This window comes from Strigops habroptila, chromosome 4 (assembly GCF_004027225.2).
Source record: "Strigops habroptila isolate Jane chromosome 4, bStrHab1.2.pri, whole genome shotgun sequence".
NCBI lineage: Eukaryota > Metazoa > Chordata > Aves > Psittaciformes > Psittacidae > Strigops > Strigops habroptila.
This window is the reverse complement of record NC_046358.1, coordinates 19,428,518-19,440,625: the sequence shown is the minus strand read 5'-3', so window position 1 is coordinate 19,440,625 and position 12,108 is coordinate 19,428,518. Positions and strand designations below refer to the sequence as shown.

At 38.7% G+C, this 12,108-nt stretch overlaps 1 protein-coding gene across 5 annotated transcripts in view; it reads right to left on the bottom strand.

The window, feature by feature from the left end:
- Positions 1 to 12,108, bottom strand: part of BRF1 (BRF1 RNA polymerase III transcription initiation factor subunit) — a 177,521-nt gene that overhangs the window by 36,798 nt on the left and 128,615 nt on the right. For 4 of the 5 annotated variants that reach the window (XM_030484998.1, XM_030485000.1, XM_030485002.1 and 1 more), the window contains 3 exons: positions 10,419 to 10,500; positions 10,267 to 10,322; positions 8,206 to 8,462 (listed from right to left, as the gene is read on the bottom strand). In XM_030484998.1, the coding sequence (XP_030340858.1) occupies positions 8,206 to 8,462; positions 10,267 to 10,322; positions 10,419 to 10,500 (395 nt within the window). Of the gene's footprint in view, positions 1 to 6,100; positions 6,112 to 8,205; positions 8,463 to 10,266; positions 10,323 to 10,418; positions 10,501 to 12,108 lie in introns of those variants that run through there. The other variant, XM_030484999.1, reaches the window with a different exon arrangement.

The following is a 12,108-nucleotide window of genomic DNA, read 5'->3' as shown; positions in this document are numbered from 1 at the left end:
GCTGTAAAAATAAGGAGACTTGACCTGGATCTGGGCCATGAGGTCGAGCCAGATCAATGCCTTTTTAGTTTTAAATTGAAGGCATTCTAATCATTTGGGGTAAATGGAACCAAGTACTGGATTTGGCAGACGCTTGTTATTGCTGAAACAGTCACACAAGCCTAAGATGCGTCCTCACCCAATCTTGAAGGGTTTATTTACATATATTTTGCAAAAGTTCTCGTTAATCCAAATAAATGACAGCTCAGGAATACTCCTCTGCAGTCCCAGCAGACCATGTTCTCTTATCCTTACACTAAACCAAATTTTGACAACATTAAATGTCTGTACGGTAAAATCTGAATGCTCTTAATGAATGATGTACAACTAGAGGTGATTTGCAGCATCACTGAACTTGCATAAATTGGTACAGTTCATGGAGGGAAGGCTTCTTTACAATATTTCTCCTATCATTAAGCTATTCCAGAGGCATTTCTCTCTAATGGTATTTTACAGAGCGAAAATACAGGTGGGTTATCTGCCATACTGAAATTTTCGCATTTTATTCCAGTACTCAAAACTCAATTCTAGTACTCAAAACCTAACAAATCCAAATCTGGGATTCTTAGGAAAAAACTAAAAAATCCCAAACTGGGATTCTTACGAAAAATACGCCATTTTAATAACATATAAAGCCAGAAAACCTTCATTTCTCTTAATTCACTGGTAGAACAGGCATAAAAGGGGAAAATGATTTTGTAACTCACCTCCTGCAGAAGGAAGGAAAGGATTGAGGGATGAAGGACGAAGAAATGAGCTTTTTTGTGACCTTGCCCTAACAAACCGATGCTCCACAATAGAAAAGTGCAGAGCTGCTGGAGTAACTGCTGAAATGACTTTGGAGTCAGTGGCAGAAGCAGCTCCTGCAGCAGCAGCAGCACAACTGCACACAGACCCTGCAGGCTAGGGACGTGAGCTGCGCCAAAAGGAGCTTCTTTTTCAACAGCGCAGAGCAGAGCCGTGCGAAACACTACCCATACCTGTTTCAGAGTTTAATGTGGCTGTATTTTCACGGGTATCAAGCCTGTCAGATGTGAAAGAAAAATGCTATCGTTGGAATAAGGGGGAACTGATCTTCAAAAAAAGAGTAATCAGAATAAAATCAAATCCTGACAAATTCCTGCCAGCTTCCAGCAGGATAGGTATGGGGAACTGTTTTTTCTTTTCTTTCCTTTTCTTTTTTTCTCTCTTTCTTACTCCCCCCCCCCCCCATCTCAGTGTCAAGAGAAATGAATTTGAGGGTAAAGGGATAACCTGCTGCACCATTCCTGGACAGTGTGCTGGTTCCCAGTTTCTCGCCCCAGGTAGCAATTGCTTAACTCTGTATGTTCTCAGGATCATGGTGCTATACACAGAAGCAATGCAATTTTCCTCCTGTGTCCTCACTTAATGAAAAAGAAAAGGCTGCTGGTCATCACATTTTAGCATTCGGAAGTTAAAAACACACAGTCATTTTAACACATGTTGGGTCAGATACGTTTTTTTCCAGTGCTTGCTCTGATTTATCTCCTTAATACAAAAGGCTTCTTAGCTCACATGAACAGCAGTAACCCGCAGCATTAGCCAGGTTACAACATTACTACAGGCTTTACTAGATCAACTCCTCAAATCAACTGTGAACAAGTAAATGCATGTGTCAGCTCCTTTCAAGGTCATTCGTAAAGCTCTCCCCCATGCAGCTAACTTTAATAAGAAGATGCATGACTTGAAAAGCAAAATCTTGGAAGTCTTGAATTAATTTTTTCTTGGCTTTGCTTTTTGTAAATAAAATACTAAACATAATTTGTATAAGCTTGTCCCTCTGAAAGTTACAAGACTGGAAAATACTGGCAAGATTTATTTTAAGTGGAGGTACTTATCAAATGTCACCGTTTTCCTGTTCAAAATGACTAATCATTTTGATTAACCTTTGATTTAAATGATTATATACCACAGCAAAGCACAAACACACATAAAATTACACTCCAAAGAAATTCTCAAAGCACAGATCACATAAGAGAACAGTTATTCAAAGTGGTTAGAGAGTTTATTTACCACATACATAATATTCAAACCAAAAGCTGTCTCTACACACCCAACAGGAAGGCTCCCACCACATATACATATATTCGTACCCAGGAAACACAGTCTAGTTAATCTCATAGCCAAAATTAGACTTCTTCCAGAGGAAACACCAAAAATATCAACTAAATAGTAATTAAGCATAGAAGAAACTCCTAACTACCATCTCAAAAAATACTCCCAGTATCTTCTGTAAGGAATTTCATTCCAGGTGAGAAATTGGTGCTAGCACTTTAGTCACATATAAAAGAAGGCCTGAAGCAGCACAAGACAAGAAATAAAATTTAGTATTTCACTTTGAGTAAATACACACAAACTCCAAACCATGTAACAGACTTCAAAGCAAAGACAGAAAAACAGCATATCAAAGATAAATTAGACAAAGAGCTGAAGGCAATTCTGAAAAATAAAAATATATGGTGGAAAATTAAAGGATATTAAAATACGCTTCAGATCCCATCTCAAAGGGCCAATTTGTACAGAGAACACAAAACACCAAAGTTAACATGGAAAAGACTCTCTCAAAAGCTTTGTATCTGCTACACATGGGGACTTGTCCCTCTTTAGAAGCTCTGCTTGATTTTGAATTGCTAAACCATCGGACTTGCTCTAGACACCGACCAGCTGACACTGCATCAGTTACAGTCAATGAACTTTTAAGATACTAATTCCCAAATTTCTAAACCATTACCAGAATGTCATTTTTCCTAGTGAAAAAATGTTCTGAAACAACAATGCTCTTCCTGACACAGTGAATTGAGACTGTTTTAACCTTTATAATCACCTGGCTGTAACTGAATAGAAGTTTTTTGGACACCCAGGAATTCCTTGTATTACTCAAGCTGAGCTTTGTTTCACGCTGTTTTGGATTGATCTAAGTAATCTAGAACACATGAGCTCACGCTGCTCCCCTCCACAAGTAGCAGTCTCAGAATGTAAAACAAACTAAAAATATTGTACATTAAAAAACCTGTTTGCTTTGGATTTATTAAACTTAATTATAAACCATGGCCAATGTAGAATAAGCACTCAGGACATTCAGACTTACAGCTGAGTCAGGAGCACCCAGCCAGGATGTGGCACAGCACTCAGCAAAGGCTTCAGCAAACCTGCCTAAACCCTAAAGGTACAAATAAAGGGCTTATCATAATCATCGACCCTTGATGTGAGGGTAAAAGGTGGTTGGGGCTTCTTCCCTCCTCATTCCCCAGGAGAAAGAAATACAGATTCTGCTGGACATCTGCAGTATCAACAAGTGAAGAGAAAGTTTTCAGGCTGGGTGTGATAAACAGAACCCCATGCCCCCTTCCTCCCACAGCATTACCAAAAATAATCTGGCAAAGCCAACGAGATCAAAACTAACTTCCACCTTACAGCGTGCTATTTCCATCCTGGACACCAGAAAGGGCCAACTGTAGATGAGGGTAGGAGCTGGGGGCACTGAGGCAGTGCTCATACTGCCTTGCAGCAGGGAAACAACTCCGTCTCCCCAGGCTCCCTCTGCAGCGTGGGATCATCAGGCTCATCCAAAGCACCTAAATTATGCTTCTACCCATATTTTGTCCCCCACAGGAACATGATTCCAATTAGAACCAAGAAAGTACCAAGTATCATGTTAAACGAGATGCCGAATGCTAGGCTGTAGAAAAGTATTTACATACGTTCTCTGTAATAATAAAGAGGATTTTTCTGGGGTCATGACATCACTGAAAAGCCAACAAAAATGCAGCAGGAGCAGATGCTAATTGAAAGTGAGCATCTTGGGGCAGGAACTTGAGCAGCAGAACAAGTCCCTGGTACTGCAAGCACATGGTTTGCAGATCCCATGGCTCCAAAGCACAGGTGGAGCAGTGTACCAACGTGTACTAGCAAAATGGGTAGTTGATAAAAACAAGTGAGACTGTGGAGAGGATTTGCAGGTGAATTTCCGAATCTAATAAAATTTGAGATCTCTACCAAGGGCTTTTGTAATTTTCATAGCTGGCATGATTTGGTTTTCTATTATATATTCATATGCTTCCATTCAGAACAACCTTGTTTCATTATAATGGATTCAGCCGTGCTTCGCAGTCCTGCTTCATTTCTTCCAAGGCAAATTCTTCAGGAGATTAACCTGACACATTTACTCCCCTGGTAATATATCCTGTCTTTTCTGATATCAATACCAATTTCAAGCACATAGCAATAAATAGGCTTAAAATTTTTAAAAAGTAGTGACTTGAAAGCTTTCTTGTTCCCACATTTTCTTGGTACAACACATTTCACTTCACAAGTAATGCTGTAAGGTTCAACTCAAGTAAATATAACATAAATTATTAAGCTTCTAACCAAAAGCTTCCAGTCCTAAAAACCCCTCTTTACTGGACTTGAAGAGCTGCAGCACATGCAGAGCTCTAACTGGAGTTCAGGTTTTAAGTAGCTCGAAGTGGTAATCGTTCTTTTGTAGGAGTTCAACATATTATTCTTATGCTTCATATGCACAGAAGACATTAGCGCAGATAAACTCTGCAACTGGTAATTGAAATTAAAGTTGCAACATCGATTATGGTAACATCCACTATGCAACATCTTGAACGCACAGAGAATGAAACAGCTTTTGCATATGAAGCACCAATCGTGATACCCACTGGAACAAAAATGCATTACGAAATGTAATAAAATGCATTTGCACAATATAAAAGTTCCTAAAATGACTTACATTGTCATTACTAGTCTTCTACCATCTTGACAGATACAATAAGTAAAACCCCAGTATAATTCTAGGAGATGTGTCTGAGAAAAGCATCTTCGGCTAAGACGCAAAAAGTTGCACAGCATTTGTGGTAACGACACCTGTTCAAAAATCCAGTTTGCCTCTGAACATACTGATGTATATAATGTCTGCTCATCTAAAAAGGAGAAATCCACACAATCTTTGAAATAATTCTTTGAAAGTACCTTCCTTACAAAATTTCAGAAAATACCATTTCCAAGATTACAAAATTAGGATTTACATGAAATAACATGATAAACTGTATCATCGTGGAATCCAAGTAACCATTAAGTGATTATGGTAGCAATAAAGCGACATTAAAAGGACCACCAACTGAAAGAATATCCAGTTTAAGCATGCTCCTGGGACCATGCCTAGCATTCCAGCTCTTTATAAATTTCTTGCAAATCAACAACTTTTTACAAGACTGTAAAATTTGCTTATTATTATCACATCAGTAAACAAAAGCTTTTCCAATATGTAACTGATTAACACTGTAACTGCTACTTTATCTCATGTTAAAAAATGAAAAGCCATGCAGAGATTGCACCATGTCTGGCTGGGGATAGCCACTTTTTTAGAGATAATCTGAAGCTCTCCATGAGGAAATAACAGCCTAGTGTATAACAAGGGGCAATTAGACAGATGGAGATCAAGGTCAGCCTCCTATTTCCAGGGTGCTACATACTGTATATGAAGATGATTTCTAAACAAATAACAAACTTGGCTGCATCATCTGTCCAAACCTGGTGAGGTATATAAAACTTTGGCTTGCAAAAGGAAGGTGATAAAGATATTTATTTACTAAAAAAAAAAAAAAAAAAAAATTTACTTTCCTAATTTTATACCTTTACAAGAGTGCTGCTTTAACCACCAAGTATTCCTTTCCTAGCCTGCGAAGTTCCCTGTAGCTTGGTACTGGTACCTTCTAATTAAGATTAGGACTAAATCAGTAGCTCTTTTAAAACTGACTATTACTCAGATGAACTAAAGGACCAGATCAAAGCATGGTTATTCAAGGTCCTACTGCAGTCAAATACAGCTTACTAAATGTTTAAGACATATAAAGATAAACACACAGGACTATAAATCACTGCAAACCAAAATGTTTGTATGATCTCTGCAAATGCCTCCTGGATAAAGATACATTATGTGCTTCATTCATTTTTTAATGAGCAATGTTCAGGGGTTTTATTATTATTAATTGCATATAAATTACCATGATTTTTGCATCACTGGGAAAGTATTTAGCCATTCACCTCTGAGAGGAACAATGCTGAACAAAGGCAATGAATGCATGGCATATAAGAACAATGCAGAACACAGAAATTTATGCATGCCATTTAAAAGGCATGGCATTTAGACTACTAGCAAAAAAATCAAAAGTATGTCATAGATCTTTAATTGTAAGGAAAGAAAAAGCCCAAGTAATGGTTTGCCAAGTCCTTGATATTATTTAAGCAAGCACTGCCTACCTGGGGAGTGCAGAATCTTCTTAACTCACGTATCTGCATGTATCCTCAACCCTCTCTGAAGTGTTCTGCTGCAAAATTCATTGTATCTGAGATCTGCTAATCATCATCAGGAAACTCTGTTATGCATCTTAAGGATGTACTTTAGGCTCTCAAGAGGAAAAATAACCATGTTTTATTAGCTGCTTTTGGAAAATACTGATTTGTGTTTATTTAGAAACCTTTTCAAGTTGCACCACTGTTAAATTTAATATTTATGGCATGATTTTCCAAAGAGTTTAACACCTGTTAAGAATTTAACATGCTGACTTCAACAGGAGTTGCGAGTTCCCAACATTTCTGCAAACCTCAGGAGTGACAAGGTTCAGATGTAGCAAAGCAGCTCAAGCATGGCTCTTACCATGCTCTGAAACGCAACCAGGATTCTAACCAGCCCCTACCTCCCATCGCAGCACTGCATTTCAGACAACTGAATTGTCCATGTTTTACTAGAAATACCAGAAATATGACGTTTAAAGCACAGGCTAAATGCTTTTAGTTAATCCTCAATGCATCTTCACTTTCCTTCACCAGTGGAGAACTTATATGCTTGGGTCGTTAGACATCACTTTAAATAGCAAATTAGCTCTAAAGAAGAACTGGAAAGCAAAGATCTGAGAAGCTGAACAAGGATGAAGCCATCTTGGTAAAAAACAGAATAAAGAAGGTACACCAAAGAAAGAAAATATGTTTGGTACTCTGCAAAAACCTGTATCCCAGCGACAGTGGAAGCAGTGGTGTGGTCTTCAGTTTCAGCTGATCATGCCACTGGCTTCGCTGTCAAATGAAGTCAAAATAAGGGGTTAGGCTTAGTCATCCTTATTTTGCTTAGCTTCTCAGAGATAGGCACCTACTGTCGCTCCCAGCTTCACATTTTCAAGTATTCTAAGCCTCCTGTCCTTGCAGTAGTGAATGATTTCTCACACCTTGTGGCTGGCTGGCTAGCTGCCCTCCCTGGTCCTTTACCTGGCTGCAACACATGCCTACATCTGAACTACAGTGCAAAGACATCATCTTATATTTCAGAATTAAATTCCTAAATTTCCTTGTGGTGTTTGGCCTATACTTCTGGAAGCAAAAAACTATGTCTTTTAGGCAGTAAGTAAATAAATAAGTAACATCTAAGTAAGAAATTACTATACACAGACACGATTCAAATGATCATCCGACATCATTTCATAAACTGAAGACAAATAAAATAGATGAATATTGCAGACAGGACATATCAATCTCCTTATACACTTTCTAGCACACTACAAATCTGCCCAGCAAGTTGAGAATTCTACTCATTTAAGTAGGAGCTTTCACCACATTATAAAGCATTTGTAAATACAGACCAGAAAACCGACAAGCGTATTTACTGTAAAGCTTTATATTTGTGTCATCAATTAACAACAAAAGTTTGGAATAAAACTAAAATAAAAGCCAATCAAAACAGCTAGCTGTCAAAACAGATGGGAACTATATTTTTCAAATCAAGCAAAAAGCCAAAGCTTTCGAATATTTAGTGTTGTGTCAGCCGATACAGACAACTTAGAAAGGAAGGACAGCGAATGTCAGAATTATATGAAGAAAATGTGTCCCTAGCTGAAAGATTCACATCTATGAATTTCTATTGATTCTTTTTTTTTTGGCTTCAGGATGATTAACTCACACCAAAGCAGACCTTTGATATGTGAACTATAAATAAAGTGCTGCCGTGACACTGCAGGCAAAATAAATAAAAACAGAGCCCTGACATTATTTTAGCCTCAAACAAATGTTTCAGTCCCTACATTGTCTGTCTCAGAAAGATACATAGACAGTCTCACAGACAGAGATATAAATGAACAATTGCAGTACCTTTTTCCCACACTGTTTACAGGGTTGGCTATATTCCTACTGGCAATAGATTTTCTTCTTGACAGCTTCTTGGTGTTGGTGCTGTCATCAGTGCTGTCATCCTCTTTCTTTGGTGTGTTACTTCCTTTGCTGTTCAGGTCCCTTAGCACATTATAATTAATTTTACTTGAGATTTTCTTCTGTTCTAACATCTTTTCAATTGCCTCTCCTGCTGTGCTGGCTTGAATTGGCTCCCGCTTCTTTGCAGATTTCTTTGGCTTAATTAAAATATAAAATTAGTGATGTAGACACAAACAAAGTTTCCATGAAGCAGAAGGGCGAGCTGCAGTTCAGCAGTCCTGGCCCAGGTGCTGCTGATGCGGAGATGCAGGCGATGCGGCTGGGCTAAGCCAGCGCTCCCTCTCCAGCCACTCAATGGGACCAAGAGGTCTTTTTTCTCCAAGAGATAAGTGTTCACTTTTTGCCAAATGCCCACAGTTTATTACAAATTCTTTACTTAGTATTTGTAATGCTGCCAGAGAAGAAACATGGGCCATTTCTCACACATGAAAAAAAGGAACAGGGACCCTGTAGCATCACCCAGTGAGGAAATAAAGAAATTGCCCTGCTAAAATTGCTGTTAGAGTCCAGCTGGGTTATGACTGCACTGACAACTCTGTATCAAAACTGCAATGGTATTTTATATCAAGTCTGAGTATGGCCTGGAAGAGCACCTACCCAACTCCTCCTCCACATTGAAAAAGGCCAAGAACATTAGCGGCAGCTTTCTATGCGTGGACTGGCATTAATGCCGACGGACAAGAAGCAGGAGGCTGCAGACACACACACGCAACAGCAACGTAACCTGCAACTGCCCTTCCCGGGCAAACGCTGCAAGCCCAAGCCCAGTGTTGTGCTGTGGAGGTTGATGATGTGCAGAGCCAAACAACAGAGAACATTTCTAGCCATGTCCCATGCCTGGGTAGGTATGAAAAAAAAACCCCAGAACTTCTGTTTCCATTTGGCATTTTCCTTTTCAAAAGAAGGTTTTAACACCAAGCTCTGCATGAGAATTATTTCTTAATGGATAATAGCCCCTCTGTTTACCTACATGGGTCAAGTGCTACCTTGAAATTGGAAAGCACTATATTAATCAAGTTCTACTCGAGCTGTCAGAAACAATACAGAGTTTGAGAAAAACTCCTGTGTTGTCCAAACAAAAAAGTGGGTGTTTGGGCTACTTGGTGGTGCCAATGAGTTATACAATTTTGAAAATTGCTGGTAGACTGCCATGTCTGTGTAAGCACAGGATGAATGAGAAACTCTGAAGCATAAAACAGTGTTTCATTGTCAGGTTTTGTTTTTATTGTTGAAATACCTATGGGAAGTAGGAAACTCTGTCTTTTGCATTAGTCAGGGGAAAAACAGAGGATATAGGCACTAAAAACTAACATGGATTTTAGTTGCATGTGGAAGATTTGACTTGTCACTTGCTCAATTACACAAAAAACTAATGCCATAAATTGTGAATATACAGCCAATTAGGCTGCTTTAAACTGCTAAACATGGAGACGGGACATGCCATTTGTTAACATAACTGTCGCATTCTTTATGAAAGGTAGAACAAAATACTCCTTCAAGTGACTGTAACAAGGATCCGTTCAGTTCTTCATAAAGAAATCATTATTGTAAGAGCAAAGAAAGCTACTGAAGTTATGGCAAGTACAAACAAATTCCTCATGCATGTTAAAAAAAAATTAGGCATGTCTTAAAACCTGTATTTAAATAAGCAAGCAATTACAACAGCAATCACAAATGCAAAGAGCTAGCTCTGACTTTGCCATGCACAGAATTTTCTCATAATAGCAATTTAAAATAAAAGTTTGGGCAAGAAAGAGTTTTACTCACCACCTGAAAAGTTATAGCCTAGTAATTCAATAACAGGTAGAGATACACTAGCTTTTGATCATTTAGTGGTGACCTGTACCAATATGCCCATACATCCTACATGGAGTTAATCAGCAAATGTAATGAATTTCCAGGACATTTTCAAACAGACACAATTAGCACACAGTTTAATACCTTGTGTTCCTTATAAATCCCAAGTTCTTTCTCTTTTGCTATTCTTGCTTCCTTTTCTGAAAGATGACAAAAGGGTAACCAGTATGAGGATTACATAGACTGCATATTTCAGTAACACTAGTCAAAAGGAGAATTTCAGTCCTAATACTTACCTTTTTGTTCCTTCAGATAATCTGCATTTTCTTTCATCCATAGCTCTGCTTTTATCTGAGCTTCTGTTTCGTTAAGTATATACTAAAAGACAAAACAAGTTTATCTACTTTCAGAAATAAACTTGAAAACTTTATAGCAAAACTGAACTGAACAACCACTGGCAAGGTCAATTCACATTCTGTTTTTAAAAATACATTAATAAAAGAAAGCATGGCAGATGTGACAATCATAGAGCATTTCTAGTAAATTCTAAAGCTGGCAAAAACATGTTTTCGAAAAACAGTGCTTGGTTTCCAAAGTATGATGGGGTGACCAAAACCCATCCAGGACTCATTGTACATGGTCTGTAATTAACCCAAAATGATCCCAAGTTTATGATCTTTTTCATATGATTTTAGAGGGCACCATGACAACATGCTTGTCTGCAAGTAATTCTGTATGTTGATGGTGGTCTGTAATTCAAAACAGTAGGGGAACCATTGCCCTGTGCCACCAAAACAGAAACATGTGTCTTCTGGATAGGTTTCTGGGAAGGTTTAAGCACAGTTATTGAGATAATTAGTGCAAGGAGTGCATCTGTGTGAATGAAACCATCTTAGATTGCTGGAGGTTTAGTCCCCTAGATTTTAGAGCATTGGGTTCAGTAACCACACCTAGGCTCTTTACAATTAACTCCACTTAGTCTTGGTAACATTAGTAGGTATGGAGCTGTAAAACTCATCTAGACTTACACAGATGAATTACAGAAATAAACAAACAGGTAGCAGGCAGGCTGGCAGGTTGGTAGACAGATCTCCTCCCAACTACTTAAATGTAAAAATAAACCCAGCATTTAGCACAACTGTCTGTGAAACAAAAGTTCTCTACAGCCAATGCTGTTTGGCAGTGAAGCACTTCTGCAGAAGGAGAAGACAAATTGGGTCATCGTTCATGAACCTGACTTTATTTTTAAGCAGCAGACCCAAGACTTGTAAAACAATTTGAGATTTCTCCATCTTATGGGTTTGAGTGTTTGAGATTTTCGCCGAAGTAAAATGTACATAGAGGATTTTTTGAGAAAAAATATCTCCAGTCAAACGAAGCTAATATAGGGAAAAGTGATTCCTCTGAGGGCAAGTGAGGCAAGCAAACAGCTGTGGAAGTCCTGGTTTATCAGACCAATATTTTCACTCTTTCATCTGCTTCTATTAGAAGCCACAATAGTAAAACTCACTTTCTCTTAGCACAGTTCATCCTTCTTAAGCTTTTAGAGTTCATAATCTTGCGCTTACAATATTACAGTCTATTGCCACAGAAATGAACATGAGGTCTTAAAATCAGAGTTATGGTCTCATCACAGAGCCTGGGAGGAGGAAGAAACATGCCTGTTCTTCCCCCACGATTGTTTAAATTAGGGACCAGCTATACTGAAAACTTTCAGCCTCCCCGCTCCCTCCATACCACATCTGCTCAATTCACAAGACCCTTCCTAACACCCAGCCTAGCAAAACCCGCTTCACAGCTGAAGTCAAGCTGAGCATTCATCCACTGCCAACAACGTTCTGCAGATCAGTAACCCCTACACAACCTCGTGGCTCTCAATGACTTCGTACCCCAAAAGGAGGTTTTTGGCATTATCTGTCCAAATTACACTTCAAGCCAGGGTGGCAGCTGGAGAGGACATCAAGCTCAGAGTCAGGAGAGCCAGAC